Source organism: Schistocerca cancellata, chromosome 2 (assembly GCF_023864275.1).
Source record: "Schistocerca cancellata isolate TAMUIC-IGC-003103 chromosome 2, iqSchCanc2.1, whole genome shotgun sequence".
Classification (NCBI taxonomy): domain Eukaryota; kingdom Metazoa; phylum Arthropoda; class Insecta; order Orthoptera; family Acrididae; genus Schistocerca; species Schistocerca cancellata.
The window spans coordinates 450,131,630-450,157,888 of NC_064627.1; the positions used below are offsets into that span (position 1 = coordinate 450,131,630).

At 41.8% G+C, this 26,259-nt stretch overlaps 1 protein-coding gene across 3 annotated transcripts in view; it reads left to right on the forward strand.

Annotated features, from left to right (window-relative positions):
- LOC126161944 (phospholipid-transporting ATPase IF-like) overlaps positions 1 to 26,259 on the forward strand; it is a 633,423-nt gene that overhangs the window by 480,768 nt on the left and 126,396 nt on the right. For all 3 annotated transcript variants that reach the window (XM_049918123.1, XM_049918124.1, XM_049918122.1), the window contains one exon: positions 10,504 to 10,593. In XM_049918123.1, coding sequence (XP_049774080.1) covers positions 10,504 to 10,593 — 90 coding nt within the window. The remainder of the gene's footprint in view (positions 1 to 10,503; positions 10,594 to 26,259) is intronic.

A 26,259-nucleotide genomic window follows, 5' to 3' on the forward strand; every position in this document is an offset into this window, starting at 1 on the left:
GTTTCCGGATGAGTTATCGAATATATTGCTTCCCCCTACTTATACATCCCGAGGAGATCACGAATGTAAAATTAGAGAGATTCGAGCGCGCACGGAGGCTTTCCGGCAGTCGTTCTTCCCGCGAACCATATGCGACTGGAATAGGAAAGGGAGGTAATGACAGTGGCACGTAAAGTGCCCTCCGCCACACACCGTTGGGTGGCTTCCGGAGTATAAATGTAGATGCAAATGTAGATGTAGATTCATATCCCCACAGTTCACCGTGGTGACACTTCCCCATGACGTCACTCTGCGTCCTATTACTAGACAAATACACATTCAAGAACAGAAAAACGTTCGAAATTGAATGGTAAACAGTAGCCTACCAACGCTTTGGGCTCCTGTGGCGCTCAGTGGCGGACTACCACCACCAGTAGCCCAGAATTGCGACCGGCTTTCAATGTCGGCCTTCTTACGACGGCCTTCGGTGCTACTGCTGATCGACCAAGCAGCGGGTAACGTCGCCATGTTAATGGCCCTTTCACGTGCGAGGCCGTGCTTCCAGTTGGAGAGAGCTTAGGCGATTCGCGTTACATTGCGTCCTTTCACACGAGGGACTCAGAGCTTCGACCTCGGCTCACTGAGCCGCAATTTAGCTTGTCAAGTGAATCGCCTGCTAGCAGCTTTACACAGAGCCTTATGGGAGCTTTCACAATGCGTAAAGTGAATTAATTGCTTGTCGTCCTTCGCGCTGAGTTTCAGTACACATAATTGAATCAGCCAGATGCTAAGTACCTGTAAGAAGAATAGTTTTACAAAAATATATTAATGACAGCTATCAAATTTTTGGAGAATGATACACAAAAGAAGTAGAACTATCAGATATTTCATATGTGAGGCACATTAAAAGATGTAGAGAAGTAGAGAGTGATTCTGTAGCAACTGAAAAAACTAAATATATTCATTCTAACCTCCTGCCTTTTTTATCACCTGTTATTCAACACAAAATATGCATAACCAAAGTATACGATACTCGTGTATTTCATTCTACATAATAGAACGCATTCAAATGCTGTCACATACATGATTCTTTCCAGAACATACTCTAACTTACGTGAAGAAGATAACACAATTAGAAACGACGAAGCTGAAGGGGATAGCGATCATCTGCGAGTTAAGTATTAGTGAGGGAGAACGTATCCCTTCTAAAACAAGAAGAATTACGAACCAAAGCCTAAAATCAGACATAGACAAATTCTGTAATGTTTTACACCGAAGCATTTAAATTAGACAAGAATGCAGGACAATATCATCTTTGCTAAAAGACTTGGCAGCTGTTCCGGAACTGATTTCCCTTATTTTGTTATAATGATCGTTTCTGACTATGTAGGTCGGCGTTAACAAAATATATTCGCGTTCAGTGGAGAAATTTGTTGGAAATTTCGTGAGAAGATTCCGCACAACGAAGAACACCTTTGTTTTAATGATGTCTAACACGATCCCTGTATCATGTCAGTGACACTCTTTCCCCTATTTCTCAATAGCACAAAACGTGCTGCTCTCCTTTAAACTTTCGCGCTGTACTCCGTTAATCCTTCCTGGTAACAATCCCACAGCGCGCAGCAGTACTCCAAAAGAGGACGGACAAGCGTAGTTGTGGGCAGTCTCTTTAGTAGATCTGTTGCATCTTCTAGGTATTCCGCCAATGAAGATTCGTAATTGTAATTCCAAGGTATTTAGTTGAATGAACTGTCTCTAGATTTGACTAATTATCGTTTAACCGAAGTTTAACGCATTCCTTTTAGCACTCATGTGGATGACCTCTCACTTTTCATTATTTAGGGTCAATTGCTGATTTCCCATCGTACAGATATCTTTCGTAAATCGTTTTGCAGTTTGGTTTGATCTTCTGATGACTTTACTAGTCGATAAACAAGACGGCTGCTCAGATTGTCTCCTAAATCGTTTATATAGATAAGGAACAGCAGAGGGCCTATAACTCTACCTTCGGGATCACCAGAAATCACTTCTGGTTTACTCTATGGTTTTTCGTCAATTTCTACGAACTGTGACCTCTCTGCAGGAAATCACGAATCCAGTCACATAACATTCCATAAGCAAGCAATTTGAATGCAAGCCGCTTGTGAGCTACAGTGTCAAAAGCCTTCTGAAAATCTAGAAATACATGATCAATTTGAAATCCCTTGTCAATAGCACTCAACACTTAGTGAGAGTAAAGAGCTTGTCGTGTTTCGGAAGAACGATGTTTTCAAAATGCATGCTGACTGTGTCAATAGACCGCTGTCTTAGAGGTAATTCATAATATTCTAACACAATATATGTTCCAGAATCCCGCTGCGGATCGACGTTAATGATACGGGCCTGTAATTTAGTGGATTACTCCTACTGCTTTCCTTGAAGATTGGTGCCACCTGTGCAGTTTTCCAATCTTTGAACATGGATATCTCGTGGAGCGGGCGGTTATATGTGATGCATCAGCATGCTCTGAAAGGACCTAATCGGTATTCAGTCTGGAGCGGAAGACTTGCTTTCATTAAGTGATTTACGTTGCTTCACTACTGCGAGGATATCTAATTTTAAGTTACTCATGGTGGCAGTTGTTTTTGATCCGAATTTTGAAATATTTACTTCGTCTTCTTTGGTGAAGGAATTTGGAAAAGCTGTGTTTAGTAACTCTGCTTTAGCAGCACTGTCACCGATAGTATTTACATTGCTGTCGCGAATTGATTGTGTCTTGCCGCCAGCGTACATTACATACGACAATAATCTCTTTGGATTTTCTGCCAGGTTTCGTTGTGGAAACTATTATAAGCATCTCACATTAGAGTCCACGCTAAATTTCGAGTTTCTGTAAAAGATCGCCAATCATGAACATTTTGCGTTCGCTTAAATTTTTCGTGCTTTTTTCGTTGTTTCTGCGACAGTGCCCTGACCCGTTGTCGGCTCGTTGACGTATTGCGATTGCTCCTCACTGTTATTTTGTAGTACGATCGAGTAGGTTTTTACAACAAAGAAATTGTTTTGCATCCACCTCAGAGTAACAGCCACCCTCTGTTCCATTGTTCTATGCTTCCTCATGTTGGTGTCCACCAACCGAAAGAATTATTTCAGTGTTTCACATAGTTCATCGAATGAAGTTAATGACACACGATAGAAATTGAAAATTTTCTCAGGATGTGCTCGAAGTATCAGGTGAAGGCAATGAAAAAGCTCCTAATCTAATCGATAGTTATTGGGTAGCACCAATGCTTTCTTTTCTGGTTCTAGAAACAACACGCCAACAGGCAGCAATTCTTTTGAAGTACCACGTGACAACAACAGCTCACTGAATCCAGATGTACGGTCTCCCACTTGAAAGGACCGTTCACTGTTACTTTGACTAGAAATGGAAGTCAATACAGAAGGTATCATGTGTGAAGCTGAAAAAACATCCATCGATATGCATGGAGAGTGAGGGATTTTCAAATAAACTCCAAAAACTAAATCTTTCACCGTACGTTGGAGGCAAACGTTCTGCAAAGAAGGGGACAATTGGTGAGCGTCACTCACATTTCTTTCCGGTTGTGTAGGGTCTGTTGACATGTCATGTAAGTACTCAAAATGTCTTCAAATCTGTATGTCTCGATCACGAACAAAACTGTGCAAAACACAGCAGTTTTTGTAATACCTTAAGAAAATTCTGAAGATAGATGAGAAGGCCGATCAAAATTTTCTGCACTCTTTAGCTATGCTCCGTTCATCATAAGAATAACCAGTTGTAAACATTACGACATGTATTCTTCTGCGTTTGCTTGAATCTCATTGGAAGCCAGTTGCGACCAGTACAGTCAAGTACGATCATAAGGATACGTTTTATGCTGTGTTACACGCACATACACTGAGCGGCAATGTGCGGGACAATAGCTTTACCGGCGCATTAAACTTGGACAGTACTGGCCAACCAGCGGTCCAACTAACCAGCAATGATGTGAGCAGTTGCAATTCAGACGTAAAAAGGGACGGGCAAAGAAACAATATAGCTTCGAATGTCATTTAATTTTTAAAGAGAATGAAATAATATTCGGCAAAGATCCAGCACTACCGCGCGATTCTTAGGTGACCCGACGGAAAGTATAAAATGCTGTCGTTCTCAGCCGACACAGTATTCTAATATTGCAAACAAGAGTTACGAAAATGCCTAACTTAAACACAGGGTAATTTTTCTGAGCGAGCTATGAGTGATGCAAAAGCATACAGCAGGGGTTTCGCCGCATTGTTGAATACTGAAGCCACTGAAGTCTTACAGTCAGTCGTCAATTGGACTTGCATTACATCCATCTACATATTTCTTGTCACTTATTTATATTTTTGCCATCATAATCTAACAATCTTGTAATTGTTCATCTGCTCGTAATCTCATATATTACCATCATTAGCATTAACAGCCATTTGATAAACACTGCTATATAAAGCCCTCTACTGGACTTTTGGATGCATTACAGTCTTTAGCTCTAAGCATTCATATTACTGCTGTGTGTTTTCTTAGGTCATGTACCCATCTTACATTAGGTCATGGTCTCAGCCTATTTGTATGGCTTGGAATGTAGCGAAGGACTTAATTGCTCCACCTTTGGCTACATGCCCTATCCACGCTCATTATAACTATAATTATGTCTTCTGTTCCAGTCAGTTTGCTAATCCTATTATTTACTTCCATGTTTGTCCTAGTAATTCCCAAGTTGTACCTCTCCACTGCTTGCAGAGAAACTCACACTTTTCTCTGGTTTTCAGCTTACAAGTTCATGTCTCATTGCTTTAAGTCAAAATCATCACTACACACCGATATGTAAACTTTCGTTTCAGACAGAGTGGGAGATATTTTGTAAACTCCATTCTGTTTGCCATGGTACTCCATGCCATTTTTAATCTTTTATTTTTATTCCTGACTGTTGTCGTAGTCTTCAACTGGCCTCAAGCAAAAAAGTAATGACTTTGTTCTATGACTTCTTTGTTGACTTGTACAGTTTTCTTGCCATCGTAATGGCTATACATTATTTTTGTCTTATTGTATTAGATTTTCAGTCATGTTTTCAAATCTGTTCATTAGACTGTTCCCATTTGTTGTAAAAAGTTTTTATGTGTTAGAAGCAAACTACATTTACCGTACCCTCAGAAACTCACTCCCACTACCATACAGAATCCAGAACCTTCAAAGACTCAAAACCTTTCCTCCAAAAACCTTATTCCCACAAAAGTACCATTCCTTTCAAAATGCCTTATTTTTGCCACATTCCCAAATTCAATCGTGATGGACCTATTAAAGGTCTTCTATCCTTCTCCGGGACCTTACAGTGGAAACACTTTTTCACCACTAATCCTGCTAATCAGACTGAATGCAAAGCCAATGTTGAACCCTGCCCGACTTAGTTCACTCCTCCATCCAACTGTGGTCCCTCTCCACTGTTCCCAAATCACACTTTTTTAACATTCCAGAATTTCTTAACCTCAAACCTTGCCTGCCATCACTTCACAAATCCCTCAACATGGAAACTAACCTTACATCCACAGAAAGAACTGCAATCAACCACCTAAAAATTGATTCTAACCTTATAATCATAAGTGCAGACAAAGGCTCCATCACTATGATTTTGAACTGTGGAAGGACAGCACCACCTCTCAGATTTGCTCTACAAACCCTGCCACAGTGACTCCGTTGTATTACTCCCAACCCTCCTACATTGTACATGCTTCATAAAGTCCATAAACCCAACCACCCAGGATGCCCCATTGTGGCTAGTTACTGTGCCCCCACTGAGAGAATCTCTGCTCTCATGGACCAACACCTTCAATTTCTTATTTGTAATCTACCCTTCTCTTTAATAGATGCTATCTGTTTCCTCGACAAAAACTCCACAGTTTCTGTTTCATTGCCAAACAGTGAATGCTCATCACTATTGATGATACCTCCCTTTACACTGACATCCCTAAAGCCCATGGCCTTACCACTGGTGAACACTATCTTTCCTGGGGCCTGACTGGCATCAAACCTGCAACCTCCTTCCTGGGCACCATGACTAATTACGAGGATTGATTGAAAAGTAATGCCTCCACCTTCGTAACTCTTCCACAGTTGGCATCATTGGTATGCGGCAGGTACTGGCACGCTCCGTAGCCTCTTGTCTACAGCTCCAGTTGGCGGGAAGCCTTAGCATTGAACAGTTGTGTTGTTACAGTGTAAATTATGGAAGCCTCCACAGACAGTCAGTCAATGCAATTTAAGCAATGTGCAGTCATTGAATTCTTGACAGCAGAAGATGTCACCCCAAAGGAAATTCATCAGAGAATGAAAGCAGTTAATGGTGATTGTGTTGATGTAAGTACTGTGCATCGTTGGATGGGTAAGTTTTTAAGATGTTGAGGCGGGAACATCTGACCTGCGTAACAAACAAAGAGTTGGATGTCCTGCAATGTCACAAGCAAAATGTTGACAGATTGATTCAGGTCGATTGTCGTATCACTCAGAGAGAAACTGCAAGCACAATCGGCAATTCACAAGAACATGTGGGTCACATTATTGCTTTGCTTGGCTATCGGAAGATCTGTGCATGATGGGTACCCTGGATGCTGACTCCTGAAATGATAGTGCACAGACTTGAAATTTGCCAAGTACTCCTCTCGCGTTACGAGGATAGAGGTAACGCCTTTCTCCATTCAGTTATGACAGGAGACGAAACACCATTATGACCCAGTCTATGGAATATCGACAAAGACTCGCCCAGCAAAAAGAAATTCAAGACACAGCCCTCACATGGAAAAATCATGGCCACAGTGTTCTGGGATGCAGATGGTGTTATCCAGGTTGATTTCCTTGATCATGGAACAACAAGAAATTCAGAGTGTTACATCACAATGCTGTGAACTCTGAAACGATGGCTAACAATGGTCCAAAAGGAAAAGAGAAATGTTTTCCTGCAGCATGACAGTGCCAGGCCACACCCTTCAAGTGCCACCACAGCAGAACTTCAGAGAATGAATCTCACCATCGTACGGCATCCTCCATACAGTCAAGATTTAGCATCGTCTGACTTCCATCTGTTCCTGATAATGAAGGACAATCTGCGGGGACATCATTATTCTTCTGATGAAGATGTTGAGAGTTCTGTGACACTGTGGTTGTGGAAACAGTGTTTCGACTTATTCTGTGACGGCTTCAGAAAACTTGTTCATCATTGGCAGAAATGTATCCAGTTGCCTAGTGATTATGTGGAAAAATGAATATTGGTAATTAAAGATCACATTCTAAGGATTATTTATGGGTTTGATTTATTAAAATATCCCCATACAAACCCAATTAATGAAGGTGACGGCATTACTTTTCATTCAACCCTCGCATATCCTCACCCACAATTACTTCACCTTTGAAACAATCCTTGGTACAGCAATGAGCAATCACATAGCTACATCCTATGCCAACCTACTCATGGCCCATCTAGAGGAATCTTTACTAACCACTTAGAATCCCAAACCTCTTACCTGGTTCAGATTTGTTGATGAAATCTTCGTAAATCTGGAATAATGGTGAGGAAACCCTGTCTACGTTCCTTCAGAACCTGAACACCTTCTCCCCCATTCCCTTCACTTCGTCCTGCTCAACAGAATAAGCCACGTTCCTTGATGTTGACCTCCAACTCTGAGATGGTTACATCCATATCAAACCTACCAATCACCAGCAACACTTCCACTTCAACAGCTGTCACCCATTCCATACCAAAAACTCCCTTCTATAGAGTCTAGCCATCCATGGCCGTTGCATTTGTTAATACAAACAGTCCCTCTCCAAATGTAGCAAATGTCTCCCTGAAGCATTCACTGACCTAAATTACCCTTCTAACCTTCTACAGAAATGACCTCCCATGCTGTGTCTCTCCAGTGACATCCCACATTCCTGTAATCTGGCCACAAAGGAGCACTACTCCCCTCATGTCTCAGTACCACAAAGGATTGGACCATCTGAATAACATTCCCTGTCAAGATTTTGACTACCTCTTATTGTGCTCTGAAGTGATATCCTACCCACTGTCATTCGCACCCCTCCCATTGTTGTATTCCATTGCCCTATTGCCCACCGAACCTACGCAATATCTGTGTCCATCCCTAATCCATCCTTGCTCCCAACACACTGCTCCTCCACCTACCTGAGTCCAGTCACGGACATCATCCATCCCAGTAAAGGCAATCATGTGATCAACAAACCAAGCAGCAACCACTGTTCTGCTTTCTATATAGGCATGACAACCAACAAGCTGTCTGTCTACATGAATAGCTACCGATAGATGTGACCAAGAGACAGCAGGACCACCCAGTTGCTGAACATGCTGCCCAACATGACATTCTTCAATTCAATGACTGCTTCACAGCCTGGGCCATCCAGATCCTTCCTACCTACACCAGCTTTTTTGAACTGCACAGATGGGAGCTCTCCCTGCAATGTATCTTACGTTCTCATAACCCTCTGGCCTAATCTTCACTAGTTCCTGTTGATCACCCACCTATTCCCTTCCGTGCTCCTACTCCAGCACTACACAGCTTCCTTTCCACCAACACATATAGCAGAATCTCCTTTTGCAGCCAAGCTCATATATAATGATTGTGTAGTCTTCAAAGGCTGCTGTTGTGTAGGGAACATCACATATTTCAAGTTCACATGTATTTTATGTAAATAGCACTGCAAATCAGTGATAATGATCAATTAGGTGTTTAATTTCAATATATTCTTGTACTGTTGGTGGAAGTTCCTTCTTCATCCAGTAGCAGGTAGGTATCTATGGCATAAAAATTATGGCAGATTTAATTCCTCTACCAGAAATGAATTGATGGGCACTGTCTTCATTGCATGAGAGCACACATGTTGTACTTTATATTCTACTTGAACAATTTGTATGAGTTGGGTTAGGTCTGACTATTTCTCTGTATATTGTAATCAGTGTTGCAACAACTACTCTCCATTTTGACAAAGAATATTCATCAATTTTTCATTATTTTGTTAGATTTCTTTTTTATGCCTGCTCCATTTAAGTGTTACTTAGTGCATGTCCCTGTATGCTAATGTTTTGGCACATTGCTATTCTTTGTCAGTGTAGACTGATGCATCTAGTTTGATATCATAAGACTAGGAACTTTCATTCATCTGCATATTGCATTGAGTACTATTGTTAAATCTCCAATGTAGTCCTACAATGATTTTCGGTGTCTGACTTGGTATCCCTGCACCATCTGTTCTAAGGTGTACAAGCTTTTTACACATACTGAGAAAGTGATAGCAATGCCTTCACCAATATCATACATGTGGAATACTGTAATTTAAAATTTACATTAATCCCTTTGCTGATTGTCTCTGTAATGATGGCTGCAGTAATTATGCAAGCCTGTATCCTAGCTCTCTGTCTCCATAGCTGAGTGAGCAGCATGGCTGTCTACCATGTGGAGGGCTTGGGTTCAATTTCCAGTACTGGCAGGGATTTTACTCGGTGAGAGGACTGGAACGGGGTGTACTCAGCCTCGTAGTGCCAGTTGAGGAACTACTTAGTAGCAGCACCTGGTCTGCTAAACTGACAGTTGCTGGGAGAGCTGTGTGCTGTCCCCACCCCTCCTAACACATCCAAATGACACTATCAGCAGAGGATGACACAGCAGTCAGTCAGTTCCTGGTGGGCCTGTTTGTGCCGAGACTGGTGCAAAAAATTTGTCTGATTTAAATAACTGACATAAAGTAATGATGGAAGATAGAGACCAAACAGCTACTCTGTAACTATGAAATCAACATTGCTTCCTTTTCATTTTATAAATATCTTCATTACCATGCAGTTTTCAATCTGCTAAAGTCTTGACATCTTATTTCTTTTATATAAAAAATATATTGTTGAAATTGTTCATGAAATGTCTGGACAGAATCCAAATTACTATCTGTAAACTCTTTCTACAATGTTTAGCTCCTTTGTTTTGAATGTGTAGAAGCTGAAAGGCTTAATCCCATTTGGATCTAGCTTCTGATCAGGCAACTAGTACTGTGCGCATTCACAATGTAGTAGGTGTTGTTGAATTTCACATTTAATTTCACCATGTTATGGCTGAACTGTTTGTGTTATACTTAGTGAGAAAGCTGTTTTTTGTTTCTTTTAAGCATTTATTGATAGAATAGGAAGCTCACTAATCACAGTGCGAGTGGATGCTTGGTATAAGGCACAAAGCATAGCTAGTAGCTGTACTGCATGAGGGATGTAGGAACTGCTCCCTTCACACCAGTCCCCTTGTTGTGTGGTACTTGCTTTCTCCATTATCTGCTTCAGAACCAATTTACAAACTCCAACCACAACCAGAAATACAGTTGCTAGAAAGTTATGACAAACGTGTTTGATATTATCTGTAATTTTTTACTTTGTAATAATAATAATGGTAAAGTTGCATCTTTACAGTTTAATAATGAAGATATATATGTGACTTACATTCTTTTCCTATTTGTTGCAGTACTCTCCATGGAACTTCCTTCCAAAAAACTTGTTTGAGCAGTTCCGTCGTATAGCAAATTTCTACTTTCTGTGCATAGCCATTATTTCGGTAAGTTGTGAATAATGACATCAGTACTTAAATATAAAGGAATATAATCAAACAACGGAAAATCCAGGATGGAATGTAACGATATTATGAAAAGGAAAGTTGCTACTCACCATATAGCAGAGATGCTGAGTCGCAGATAGGCACACAAAAAGACTGCCACAACTCACACACACACAACTGCAGTCTTAGACAACTCTAGCCACACTGTGAGCAGCAGCACCAGTGCATGATGGGAGTGGCGATTGGGTGAGGGTAGGGAGGAGGCTGGGGTGGAGCAGGGGAGGGATAGTAGGGTAGGGGTGGTGGACAGTAAGGTGCTGCCGGTTAGACGGAGGGCAGGGGAGAGATGGCGTGGCGGGGAGGGGGGGGGGGGGAGAAGTAGAAGACTAGGAGCAATGGTGGAATGTAGGCTGTGTAGTGATGGAATGAGAACAGGGAAGGGGCTGGATGGGTGAGGGCAATGATTAAGGAAGGTTGAGGCTAGGTGGGTTAGGGGAAGGTAGGATGTATTGCAGGGGAAGTCCACACCTGCACAATTCAGAAAAGCTGGTGTTGTGCTAGGAGAGATGCATAGGACACAGGCTGTGGAGCAGTCATTTAAATGAAGGATATCATGTTTGGCAGTGTGCTCAGCAATAGGGCAGTCCACTTGTTTCTTGGCCACAGTTTGTCGGTGGCCATACTTGCAGACAGACAGCTTGTTAGTTGTAATGCCCACATAGAAAGCAGCACAATAGTTGCAGTTTAGCTTGTAGATCACATGACTGGTTTCACAGGTAGCCCTGTCTTTGATGTGATAGGTGATGTTTGTGACCGCACTGGAGTAGGTGGTGATGGTGGGAGGCTGTATGGGACAGATCTTGCATCTAGGTCTATCACAGGGGTATGAGCCATGAGGTAAGGGGTTGGGAGCAGGGGTTGTGTAGGGATGGATAAGTATATTGTGTAGTTTTGGCAGACAGCGGAGTACCACTGTGGGATTGGTGGGAAGGATAGTGAGCTGGACATTCCTCATTTCAGGGCATGATGAAAGGTAGTCAAAACCCTGGCAGAGAATGTAATTCAGTAGCTCCAGTTCTGGGTGGTACTGAATTATGACGGCAATGCTCCTCTGTGGCTTGACGGTGGGACTTCGGGAGGTTGTGGGAGGCGGAACAGATAAGGTACAGGAGATTTGTTTTTGTACAGGGTTGGGAGGATAGTTACTATTTGTGAACACTTCAGTGAGACCCTCAGTATATTTCAAGAGTGGCTGCTCGTCACTGCAAATGTGACGACTATGGGTAGCTAGGCTGTATGGAAGGGACTTCTTGGTATGGAATGTGTGGCAGCTGTCGAAGTGGAGGTATTTCTGATGGTTAGTAGGTTTGATATGGATGGAGGTACTGATGTAGCCATCTTTGAGGTGGAGGTCAACATCTAGGAAAGTGGCTTCTTAGATTTGAGTAGGACCAGGTAAAGCAGATGGGAGAGAAGTTGTTGAGGTTTTAGAGGAATATGGATAGGGTGTCCTCACACTGTCCCCTGCCCTCTTTCTAACCTGCAGCACTAAGCTGCCTGCCACTCCTACCCTACTATCCCTCCCCCTCCCTGCCCCCCCCCCCCTTTCTCCTTACCCCCACTCAGTCGCTACTCCCATCATGTACTGGTGCTGCTGCTCGTAGAGTGTGGCTACGGTTGCCTGAGACTGCAGTCGTGTGTGTGTGTGTGTGTGTGTGTGTGTCTGTCATCTATTTATGATGCAGGTCGCACTGACCGAAAGCTTTTTTTGTGGCAGTCTTTTTGTTGCGCGTGTCTGCAACTCAGCATCTCTGCTATATGGTGAGTAGCAACGTTCCTTTTCATAATAAAGGAATATAATGATAAACACAGAAAAGACCACCTCTTATGTCAGTACTGTATATTTGTATAAAGCAAGATATAAGCCTGTATAATATATTAAAAAGCAATAATGATTTGGTCCACAAAAATTAAATGATTTTTTTGTAAATCTCCAAACACAGAGTTTAGTATGAACTAAAGTACACTACAGTTGTGACAGTGTAAGAAGCCCCTGACAGCCTGCAACACTGTTGCCAGCTTTCAAATGCGAAGTGCTAATAAGTGCAGCTGAAAATAACAGCAGTCTACAGAGCTGTGATAACACTGAGATGTTTCCATAGATACATTTACAAAATCATATTACTTCCTAGTTGAGGTAGCCCCATCAAGCTGTTGCACCCAGCCCACTGCAACTGTCAGTGATGTACTTATGCCAACTCAGCAATAGTAGTGGGAGCACTAAGACTAACCACTGCCATGTAGTTGAGATGTTGAGTGGTAAACAGGCACAGAAAAAAATACTGACAGTGTTGCTGATCTTTTGAACACTGTCTTTCTTTGGAGCTAACTAATATAAAAAACACAAACACAGATGAGGGTAGACAAAGATGAAGGAACAGACTTCAGAGAGAATTAAACATGGTCCAGTCACATTAATGACACCACCGCCTATGCTCAATGTCAGCATGCAATAACCACTCACAGATGGCATGTATAACACTAGCAGTGGAGGGTACATAAAGTGTGTCAGGGGATGCAGAAAACAACGCAGTTGTTGTTGTAATGCAGAAACAGTGTGATTTATCTGCCATCCGAAGGGCATGATCGCTGGCTTTTGGGCCAAGTGTGAACACGTTTCTGAAGTGGTGAAGTTTGTAAACTGTTCCCATGCTGCCATAATTAATGTATACCATGCATGGCAAAATGGCCCTATCCAACACTGGTGACAGAGCAACTGTGATGCACCATGGGCTGTAGATGACGGGGGTGAATGATGGCTGCAGAGATTTGTGCAAGTGGACTGATGTGCAATTGTTGAGGAACTGACCACCCAAACAAACCAAGGAACTACCAAAAGTGTTCCCTCAGTGACTGTTCAGTTAACATTGCTGTATATGGGCGTCCGCAGCAGGTGTTTGGTTCATGCAAGAGGCTGACTGCTGTTCATCAGCAATGAAGAATGGAACTTGCACGCCAATGCTACAACTAGACATCCACTGAATGGCAACAGATGGCCTTTTCAGTTAAACCACATTTTGAGAATAAACACCCCGTAAGGATCATTGGAACGGTCCAGGCTGGAGGAAGAGAGTTATGGCCTGGGGAATGTTTTCCTGGCATTCCCTAGGTGAGCTCATCATTCTGGAAGACACAGTGGATCAACATGTATATGTGTGTATCACTGAGGACCATACCCACGCCTAAATGCAGTTTGTTTTTACTATACAAGATGGCATATACCAGGAGGACAATGCAAAGTGTCACACAGCTTGCAGTGCATATGTGTGGTTCGATCAGACTGTTCGCACTGTGGGTGCTCAACCGAGAAACCTAGTGCAACTATCCACGGCACTGGAGTCAACATGTCCCCACATCGCTGTCAGTACCTTCCAGAACCTTGCTGACTTACTTTTTGCGCACCCAGGTTATTATTCAGGCTTTTGACAGGGGTTCATATTAATGAGACTGAACAATTTATATGCATTATGAGATGTTCTAAGCTTACTTCATTATCCCAGTGCAGTTCAGTTTAGCTGCTATATGTTGAGTAGTTATCTTTACTTCTTCTTTTATTTTTTAACCCATTCAGGAATTTCAGCACCCTAAAACCCACTTGATTAGTTGTACTGAGAGATGAGTAATGAACATTCCATCACTGACTAATTCAAAAATTTAAATTTCACAGTTCTTCCTGCAACAGAACCAACACATCATGTAGCATGTTTCTGAAAGATTGCTTGTGGATAACTGTCATCTTACTCTTTTGTTCAACATGTAATTTTTGATAGATTAGGCAGGCTTGCTGACCAAGAAATGTCGCCTACATCTCTTTAGAACAGCAAGCTGTATAAACATTAATGCCATCTTGATGTATAAATCACTGTTAGAGAAGGGTTACTTGCATATGTGTTTTTAACAACTTTGGTAATGCAGATGTTTTTGTAAAAGACAGCTGGGCTCATTTTTATTATAGTTTTCATTTTTTGTAGCTTGTGGGTTTTCAGTGTACCTTAGCACCACCTACAGCACCACAGTCACATGATTTTGAATATCTAAGTGGGTCTTAGACTTTTATTCAGTCTCTCATCAACCAGACAGCAAAGGAAAAGTTTAAGTTTTGAATTTTGTGTTTAAAAAAATCATTCATGCAGAATAATTATACAAACATCTCATTATTTGACCCTGTCACAGATTCCCATATGGAGGACACAGAAATAGGCATCCCTGACATTGGGAAACAACTGAAAGAGTTGAAAACAAATAAGTCACCAGCTTGTGATGGAACCCCAGTTCGGGTTTAGAGAGAGTATTCCTTGGCATTGGCCCTTACTTCTCTTGTATGTATCACAAATCTCTTGCTTAGCACAAAGATCCAATTGGCGGGAAAAAAGAGCTGGTGAGTCCCATATAAAAATGGTGAAAGAACTGACTTACAATTCTTCCACATATTCTAAGTTTGAATTTAATAAGTTTCTTTGAAACAGAAAAGTTCCTGTCCATTGCTCTAGTGGAACTAAGCTTGCCCTTTTCTCACACGATACCCTGTGAATCATAGATAAAGGGCAACAGGCAAAGTTTATTTCTGGAAACTGTTTGGCACAGTGCCTCACTGCAGACTGTTAATGAAGATCCGAGCATACAGAATAGGTTCTCTGACTTAGAACCCAGCTTAAACTTTAAAATTTTTCCTGATGAATTGAGTATTTGAAGAAATTTTGTGCTTTTTAGTTTGTCATTACCAATTACATTTCTTGATATTTTGATTGGGTACCTACCATCTTCAGCTGACCCATCAAAGACTGACGAAAACGTCCTCCATTCCACAATGTATAGCATGCTGTCGGTGTTTTGGGCATGCATCCAAATCAAATTGACAGACAGACCACACAATCTGGTGGCACCACCCTCGTTGGTGGAACCATGGAACTCAGTGGTCCTTAGCATTGCAGCTCACCTCAGCTGTCAAGTATCATGCAGGTTGTAGGATTCCATGCTTTACATGCCTGATAGATGCTGTCATGGTTCATCAGATTTTCCAACGCCATGTTTCCATGGAACCTTTAATAATGGAGACCCAAAAAGATGTGCTATTACCAAAATTATTGTTTTATCATACTCCACTGAATGCCCAGTGGAAATGTAGTGTTTCACAATTACCAGACTTGCTTGGTTGCAAAAGGCAAGAGGTGTTCAGTGCAGTACTCTTCCCTAAGTGCCTTATGTGGCCTACTGGCAAGGCAGTTTGTAAATTCCAGCCTTCCACAAAAGTAAATTGTGCTTTACTGATCCCAGCAGACTGACAATCTTAGATGGTGGGCATAAAACAACATTCACTTGAATTATGGAAGATTTTTGGCTTTCTAAATGAAATGTTGCAGCAAAATTATGAAAAGCTAAAGACATTGTTGGTATGACCTATTTGTTATCAATTCCCTGGTTCTTGATTAAAACTGGTAGTGCTCTGTTAATCTGCTGGACAGAATAACCATTTTCCTTGAATACCGTCTTTAGGTGGGCAAGCTCTTAGACAAACTACTTGCATCTGAGACTGTGTGAGCTCTGTGTGCAAGTGGTGTAGGGACACTCATAGTTTGTGACAGGTGATGACAACTTGATGATAGTAAATACACTCCTGGAAATGGAAAAAAGAACACACTGACACCGGTGTGTCAGACCCACCATACTTGCTCCGGACACTGCGAGAGGGCTGTACAAGCAATGATCACACGCACGGCACAGCGGACACACCAGGAACCGCGGTGTTGGCCGTCGAATGGCGCTAGCTGCGCAGCATTTGTGCACCGCCGCCGTCAGTGTCAGCCAGTTTGCCGTGGCATACGGAGCTCCATCGCAGTCTTTAACACTGGTAGCATGCCGCGACAGCGTGGACGTGAACCGTATGTGCAGTTGACGGACTTTGAGCGAGGGCGTATAGTGGGCATGCGGGAGGCCGGGTGGACGTACCGCCGAATTGCTCAACACGTGGGGCGTGAGGTCTCCACAGTACATCGATGTTGTCGCCAGTGGTCGGCGGAAGGTGCACGTGCCCGTCGACCTGGGACCGGACCGCAGCGACGCACGGATGCACGCCAAGACCGTAGGATCCTACGCAGTGCCGTAGGGGACCGCACCGCCACTTCCCAGCAAATTAGGGACACTGTTGCTCCTGGGGTATCGGCGAGGACCATTCGCAACCGTCTCCATGAAGCTGGGCTACGGTCCCGCACACCGTTAGGCCGTCTTCCGCTCACGCCCCAACATCGTGCAGCCCGCCTCCAGTGGTGTCGCGACAGGCGTGAATGGAGCGACGAATGGAGATGTGTCGTCTTCAGCGATGAGAGTCGCTTCTGCCTTGGTGCCAATGATGGTCGTATGCGTGTTTGGCGCCGTGCAGGTGAGCGCCACAATCAGGACTGCATACAACCGAGGCACACAGGGCCAACACCCGGCATCATGGTGTGGGGAGCGATCTCCTACACTGGCCGTACACCACTGGTGATCGTCGAGGGGACACTGAATAGTGCACGGTACATCCAAACCGTCATCGAACCCATCGTTCTACCATTCCTAGACCGGCAAGGGAACTTGCTGTTCCAACAGGACAATGCACGTCCGCATGTATCCCGTGCCACCCAACGTGCTCTAGAAGGTGTAAGTCAACTAACCTGGCCAGCAAGATCTCCGGATCTGTCCCCCATTGAGCATGTTTGGGACTGGATGAAGCGTCGTCTCACGCTGTCTGCACGTCCAGCACGAACGCTGGTCCAACTGAGGCGCCAGGTGGAAATGGCATGGCAAGCCGTTCCACAGGACTACATCCAGCATCTCTACGATCGTCTCCATGGGAGAATAGCAGCCTGCATTGCTGCGAAAGGTGGATATACACTGTACTAGTGCCGACATTGTGCATGCTCTGTTGCCTGTGTCTATGTGCCTGTGGTTCTGTCATTGTGATCATGTGATGTATCTGACCCCAGGAATGTGTCAATAAAGTTTCCCCTTCCTGGGACAATGAATTCACGGTGTTCTTATTTCAATTTCCGGGAGTGTACAAGTCATTATGTGTAGGCTTACGAGAAACCAAATGCCCTAATTTTTATCCATTAAAACAAAACATCCAGGAGAGGCAGACAACCATTTTTCTCTATTTTCATAGTGAACTGGATGTTCCTATGTATGGAATTGAGTAAATGGAAAAACTCCATTAATTTATTTTTTCCACGAGCCCACACTGTGAATGTTATAATTGACATACCTCCAAAATATAGTTGTTTTAAGGGCCACTGATTGAGGCCCTCTCTCTTCAACATCTTTATACAGAAAATGGTTGACCACCAGGGGAGGCAGTGCTCATACCATAAGTCTGCCCAAAGTATTCATGGTTGAACATAAAATAGCTTAATGAAAGAGAACACCAAAACAAAGCAGTGATGTCCACCTGAAACTTATTATCAATTAGTAACCTCTTGATGGTCCCATGAGGTAATGAGGAAAAATTCAGAAGTGCAGAAGTATTCCGTTGCACATGTGTAGGATCCAATCTTACCATAGGTATAATTGCTTAATCGATCATACATTTATCAACATACTCACTATGAAGTAACAGTACTGTTGCATTATCTTTATCAGCTTTCAGAACCACTATGTCAGGATCCTCTCAGAGATTCCATAGTGCAGCCATTTCTGTGGACATTAAGTTATGGCATTAAGGAGCTTTTAAAAGAGCATGACAAGTTTCACTTCTGATGGAGTCTTCAAAGAAAGACACTGTATGGATGCTTCAACACCAGTCACAAAATTTATTAAAACTGGCACGGTAGATGTGGGTGCAAAAGGAAGTCATTTACCTAATATAGACAGCAGTGTCTCGTCCAAATTTTTCTCCAAGAGGTTGACGTTGGAATGTCATGCAATTGTCCTTGGTGGTGATGGCTGCTTGGCAACAGGCAATCAAATTTTGTCATCTGCAGACAACTTTAATCCTTATGGATTCAGTCAAATCTGACCAAAATCATTCCATTAACCCAATCCCATGATACAGGGCAAAAGGTGTGCTGCAACCTTCAAGTGCACAGTTCTTCTGAAATGGTGTCCAACCTCCATCTGGTATAAAAAAATCTTCTCTTTGAGAATAGCATGATTATCTTTCACCATAGTCTTCTGTGCAGTGTCAGTCTTAATAAAATGTGTGACTGTAGCAAATTTTAGTATTAAGCCATGGTCTTGGTATCTCAATAAAATGTTTACAGAACTTAAAAGTTTTCCTCTCTGACCACATAGCTTGTCAAAACTTTGAACATGTGAAGCTATTTCCTCTCTGTGAAAGTGTCTGGTGTGAATTTTAAAATTTTCACATCAAAGTGAGTGTACGAAGAAGTTTTGGGCTTGCAGCTGGTCATTGTCAACTACACATCACAATATTTCAACTGAGCATCTGCCAGTCATCCTCATGTGAGCCATCAAGGCTGATGAAGACATCCTCCATTCCACAATATATAGTGTGCTATGAGTGTTCTGTGTTTGCATCCAAATCAATTTGACAGATGGATCATATTACCTGGCTTCACCGCTTTGCTGGTGAAACTGTGGAACTCGGCCACCTATGTGTTGCTGTTGGCTGTCAGTGCACTCTGTTGTCATCGGTTTGACCAAATTGTGGAGATAATAAAATTCCACACTGCTATTATAGTTCATCAGATTTTCTGCTACACATATTTCCATGGATTCTTTAACAATGGAGTCCCAAAAAGTTGCTACTGTGGTGAAAATTGTTGTTTTATCATACTCCAGTGGAGATGCAATGTTTGACAATAGCAGATTTGCTCAGGTGCAAAAAGGTATGTGCAGTGTTCTTCCCCAGGACACATGGCCTGGCCTGTGCAAGGCATACCCATCTGGCAAGCTATAACAGCCTTGCACAACAACATATTTTCCTTTTCTGATCACAGAAAGTGCTCAATCCTAGATGGTGATTGGAACACCCCTTTCACTTGAAAATTACAGAATATTCTTGCTGTTTTAACAGAAGTGTTGCCAACAAAGAGAAGCAACATTGATTCCTCCATACAACTTAGCCAATCAACTTGCTTCATCACTGAGGCCATTGATGTGCAGCCTTCGGTGTCTCAGCTGAAGATGGCTGCCAGGTGGCCAATTGAACTATCTTGAAGTGTAGTTGACAACGACTGTTTCCAAGCCTGAAATTTCTTCAAACAGAGTCCAGTATGTTGTCCTGGACAGAGAGAGTGCACCAGAGACAAGGGTATAATGAGTAGTTCCTCAGGAAGATGTGATAGGACTTCTTTTTATATAAATGATCTGATGAATAGAGTAAGAAGCAATGTGTGACTGTCTGCAGGTGATGGTGTGTTCATGAAAGTGTCATTGTTGAGTGATTGCAGCAGGGCAGGATGACTTAGAATTTGTGCAGATGAATAGAGTAAACAATCCTATAATGTTTGAATACATTATTTGTGATGTGCTGCTTGATACACTTGTATCAGTTAAATACCTGCAAATAATGTTGTAACACAATATGAAATGGAATGAGCGCATAAGGTCAACAGCAGGGAAGATGAATTATCTACTTCAGTTTATTGGGAGATTCTAAGTAAGTGTAGCTTAACTCTAAAGGAGACCATATACAGAACACTTGTGTGACCCATTCTTGAGTATGTCTCAAGTGTTTGGAACTCCTGCCATGCTGGGTTAAAGGAAGACATCAAATCAGTTCAGATGTGTGCTGCTGGATCTGTAGCCGGTAGGCTCATTCAAAATATGTGTATTACAGAAATGCTGCACAAACTCAAATGGGAATCTCTGGAAGGAAGATGATGCTCATTTGGGAAACACTACTGAGAATGTTTCAAGAACTGAGATTGGCAACTGAGTGCAGAACAATTCTATTGCCAACAACATATGTCTTGCTTAAGGACTGTGAAGACAAGATAAGAGAAATTAGGACGTGTGTGGAGGCATATGGACAGTTGTTTTTTTCTCGCTCAATTTGTGAGTTGAACAGGAATGACTAGTAGTAGTATGAAGTACTCTCTGTTATGCACTATATGGTGGCTTGCAGAGTAAGTAAAATTATGCAGATGTAGAAATTCATTGTGCAAAATTAGCATTCTATTGTGCTGCTTAAGGTTGTCATAGGAAGAAGTGGTTGCTTGAGGCCAAACTGGTGATTCAGCTGGCTCTGTGCAGATCACATTGAACACCAAGTGATCTCCATGTAGTTCAGTTCTCTTCCAGATCTTCAGCTTCAACCTGCAGATGTTAACATTTGTCAAGTCATCCTTAAGTGCCTGGCACCAGGTTCTTCATGGCCAGCTTTGTTTTCTGTTCATTAATGTAGTATATAATAGAGATCACCTTGTAACTGCTGACATTCAGACATCGATAGGACAAGTCCAGGAAGATGTAATGATAGTTTATAGCTATTTGACTGAGATGTTTAGACTGTGACCTTAGTATTCACTATTTGTTGCATGTTGCCCTCATCATATTATGAGATACTAAGAGAGGAGAGGCCAGACAAACATGTGGTTTCTGAAGAGGGGCAGCAGCCTTTTCCGTAGCTGCAGGGGTAACAGTCTGGATGATTGAGTGAACTGCCCTTGTAACATCAACCAAAACAGCATTGCTGTGCTGGTACTGTGAACAGTTGAAAGCAAGAGGAAACTGCAGTCGTGATTTTTCCCGAGGGCATGCAGCTTTACTGACATTTCACGCTCTGATCTGTAGAACACCAGTTTTGTTTTGCTGATAACAATGTTCTCATGAAAAATCCCCACCCAGAGATCTGAATGGGAGACTATTTTACCCCCAGAATATTTTACCCAAGAGAATGCCATCATCACTTTTCTTTGGTTTCCTTTACTGCTTGTTCAACATACAGATTGAATAACATTGGGGATTGGCTACAACCCTGTCTCATTCGTTTCTCAATCTGCTACAACATTGGGGATAGGCTACAACCCTGTCTCATTCGTTTCTCAATCTGCTCAACTTTTATAACTGCGTTCTGTTTTTGTACAAATTGCAATAGCCTTTCAATTCCTGTGTTTTACCCCTGCCACCTTCTGCATTTGAAAGAGAGTATTCCAGTCAACATTGTAAAATGCTTTCTCTAAGTCTACAAATGCCAGAAACGTAGGTTTGCCTTTCCTTAATCTATCTTCTAAGATAAGTTGTAGGGTCAGTATTGCCTCGCATGATTCTATAATTCTGCGGAATCCAAAGTGATCTTCCCCGAGGTCGGCTTCTACCAGTTTTTCCATTTGTCTGTAAAGAATTCATGTTAGTATTTTACAACCATGACTTATTAAACTGATCGTTCAGTATTTCTCACACCTGTCAGAGTCTGCTTTCTTTAGAACTGGAATTATTATACTCTTCTTGAAGTCTGAGGGTATTTTGCCACGCTTGTACATCTTTCCAACCAGATGGAAGAGTTTGGTCAGGGCTGGCTCTCCTGAGGCTATCAGTAGTTCTAATGGAGTGTTGTCTACTCTCAGAGTTTCGTTTCTACTTAGGTCTTTCAGTGCTCTGTCAAATTCTTCATACAGTATCATATCTTCCATCTCATCTTTATCTACATCTTCTTCCATTTCCATAATATTTCCTTCAAGTACATCACCCTTGTAGAGACCCACTATATATTACTTCCACCTTTTGGCTTTCCCTTCTTTGCTTAGGACTGATTTACCATATGAGCTCTTATATTCATACAGGTGGTTCTCTTCTATCCAAAGGTCTCTTTAATTTTCCTGTAGGCAGTATCTATTTTGCCCCTAGTGAGATAAGCCTCTACATCCTTACATTTGTCCTCTAGACATTCCTGCTTAGCCATTTTGCACTTCCTGTCAATCTCATTTTTGAGACATTTGTATTCCTTTTCACCTGCTTCATTTACTGCATTTTTATATTTTCTCCTTTCATCAGTTAAATTCAGTATCTCTTGTGTTGCCCAAGAATTTCTACTAGCCCTCATCTTTTTACTTATTTGATCCTCTGCTGCCTTCACTATTTCATCTCTGAAAGCTATCCATTCTTCTTCTACTATATTCCTTTTCCCTGTTCTTGTCAATCGTTCCCTGATGCTCCCTTTGAAAACCTCTATGACCTTTGGTTCTATCAGTTTATTCCCATCCCATCTCTTTTGTGAAATTAGACTTTGCACTCACTTTTCTACAAAGTTTTTCATGCTTTCACTTGTTTGAATCCAGTAACACGTATTTGGTACCTCCATCCAACCTACCTGCTATTGTTCCTATAGTCAAGACAGCATAAGAAGATCCCTGACAGCTCACAGTGCCGTTGGCAGCTTTCAACTGCAAAGTGCTCATGGCTGCAGTTGAAAACAGTAGCTATCTACAGAAGTGTGACAAAACCATAGAGATGTTTACAAAATTGCATTATGTTATTGGTTGAGGTAGGCCTGCCAATTGCCACAGCCAGCCCACTGCAACTGTCACGTATCAAGTTATGCAAACTTAACTGTAGGTACCTCACTGGCTACAACAAAATTCAATCCCATCATTTTGGTTATTTACAGCCGCCATAATATCTTCTGTTTACCTATTTGATCCTTCACACACACACACATTTCAGTGTGACTTTTGCAAAACCAATCTCTCATCTTTGATGATGATGATGATGATGATTAATTACAAAGATTCTTTCTGCCCTTTGTACATTGACATCTACATCAATAGTCTGGAAACCACTATCAGTTGTGTGATAAGGGGTACTTTTAATTATACAATGTATTAAAGTCTGTCCTTATTTCATTCATGGATAGAGTGTGGGAAGAACTGTTGCTTCCACATCTACATCTACATCTACATGATTACTCTGAAATTCACACTGAAGTGCCTGGCAGAGGGTTCATTGAACCATTTTCATACTACTTCTTTACCATTCCACTCTCAAATGGCATGTGGTAAAAAGGAACACCTAAATCTTTCTGTTCGAGCTCTGATTTCTCTTATTTTATTATTTCTCCCTACGTAGGTGGGTGTCAGCAAAATATTTACACATTCGGAAGAGAAAGTTGGTGATTGAAATTTCGTAAATAGATCTCGTCGCAAAGAAAACTGCCTTTGTTTCACTGACTGCCACCCTGACTCACATATCATATCAGTGACACTCTCACCCATATTGTGTGATAACACAAAACGAGCTGCCCTTCTTTGCACTTTTTCGATGTCCTGTGTCAATCCTACCTGGTAAGGATTCCCTACTGCGCAGCAATATTCCAGCAGAGGACAGACAAGTGTAATGTAGGCTGGCTCTTTAGTGGGTTTGTTGCATCTTCTAAGTGTTCTGCCAACAAAGCACAGTCTTTGTTTCAACTTCCCCACAATATTATGTACGTGGTCTTTCCAATTTCAGTTTGGGGCTGTGGTGGCCGAGCAGTTCTAGGCGCTACAGTCTGGAACCGCATGACCGCTACGGTCGCAGGTTCGAATCCTGCCTCGGGCATGGATGTTTGTGATGTCCTTAGGTTAGTTAGGTTTAAGTAGTTCTAAGTTCTAGGAGACTGATGACCTCAGAAGTTAAGTCTCGTAGTGCTCAGAGTCATTTTAACCAATTTCAGTTGCTCCTAATTGTATTTCCTAGGTATGTAGTCAAATTGACAGCCCTTAGATTTGTGTGATTTATCATATACCCAAAATTTATCGGATTTCTTTTAGTACCCATGTGGATGACCTTGCACTTTTCTTTGTTTAGTGCTAATTGCCACTTTTAACACCATACAGAAATTCTCTCTAGATCATTTTGTAATTGGAATTGATTGTCTGATGATTTTACTAGACGGTAAATTATAGCATTATCTGCAAACAATATAAGAGGGCTGCTCAGATTATCAGCTAGATCATTTATATAAATTAGGAACAGCAGAGGGCTTATGACACTACCTTGCGGAACGCCAGATATCATTTCTGTTCTACTTGATAATTTACTGACTGTCATTATGAACTGTGGCCTCTCTGTGAGGAAATCACAAATCCAGTCACACAACTGAGACGATACTCCATATGCACGCAATTTGATTAACGGTTGTTTGTGAGGAACGGTATCAAGAGCATTCTGGAAATCTAGGAATATGGAATCGTTCTGAGATCCCTTGCTGACATCACTCGTTACTTCATGGGAATAAAGACCTAGCTGTGTTGAACAAGAACAATATCTTCTGAATCTGTGTTGGTTATGTATCAATAAGTCATTTTCTTCAAGGTGATTCATAATGTTCGAGTACAGTATATGCTTCAAAATCCTGCTGCAAATTGAGATCAGTGATATGGGTCTGTAATTCACTGGGTTACTCCTATTTCCCTTCTTGAATATTGATGTGGCCTGTGCTACTTTCCAGTCTTTAGGAACAGACCTTTCATCAAGTGAGCAGTTGTATATGATTGCTAAGAAAGGCACTATTGTGTCTGCATACTCTGAGAGGAACCTGACTGATATACCAACTGTACCAGAAGACTTACCTTTCTTAAGTGATTTGAGTTGTTTTGCAACACCTAAGATACCTTCTTTTATGTCACTCATGCTAACAGCTGTTCTGATTTTGAATTCTGGAATATTTACTTTGTCTTCTTTCATGAAGGAATTATGGGAAACTGTATTTAGTAACTCCACTTTAGTGTCACCATCATCGGTAACATTTCTGTCGCTATCAAGCAGTGATGGTATTGACTGTTTTTTGCTACTGGTGTACTTTACATACGACCAGAATCCCTTTGGGTTTTCTACCGTATTTTGAGACAATATTTCATTGTGGAAACTATTAAAAGCATCTCGTATTGACGTCCGCACGAAATTTCGAGCTTCCGTGAAACTTAGCCAGTCTTGGTGATTTTGCATTCTTCCGAATTTGGCATGCTTTTTTCGCTGCTTCGGCAACACTGTTCCAACGTGTTTTGTGTACCATGGTGGATCAGGCCCGTCTCTTATTAACTTTTGCGGTATAAATCTATCTGTTGCTGTCGATACTGTATCTTTGAATTTGAGCCATATCTGGTCTACACTTACACAATTAGCTTGGAAGGAATGGAGACTCTCTCTTAGAAAGGCATCAAGCGAATTTTTATCTGCTGTTTTAACTAGATATATTTTGCATTTATTTTTAGTGGTTTGGAGCCTCACTACAATGACCTTGTGTTCACTAATCCATGTATCCATTATGATGCTCTCTATTAGATCAGAATTATTTGTGGCTAAGAGGTCAAGAGTGTTTTCGCAATCATTTACAATTCATGTGGCCTTGTAAAGTAATTGTTCAAAGTAATTCTCAGAGAAAGCATTTAGTACAAATTCAGAAGATGTTTTCTGTCTACCACTGGCTTGAAGTCTCCATTAATTATAACTGTATGAGTGGGGTACTTATTTGTAATGAGATTCAAGGTTTCTTTGAAGCATTCAGCTATTATATCATCTGGCTCAGGAGGTCGGTAGAAGGAGCCAATTATTATTTTGGTACGGCTGTTGAGTACAACCTCTACCCATAGTAATTCACAAGAATTATCTATTTCAACAAGATAAACTACTACCAACAGACACAAACACACCACCTCCTACTTTATTTACTCTATCTTTTCTGAACACGTTTTG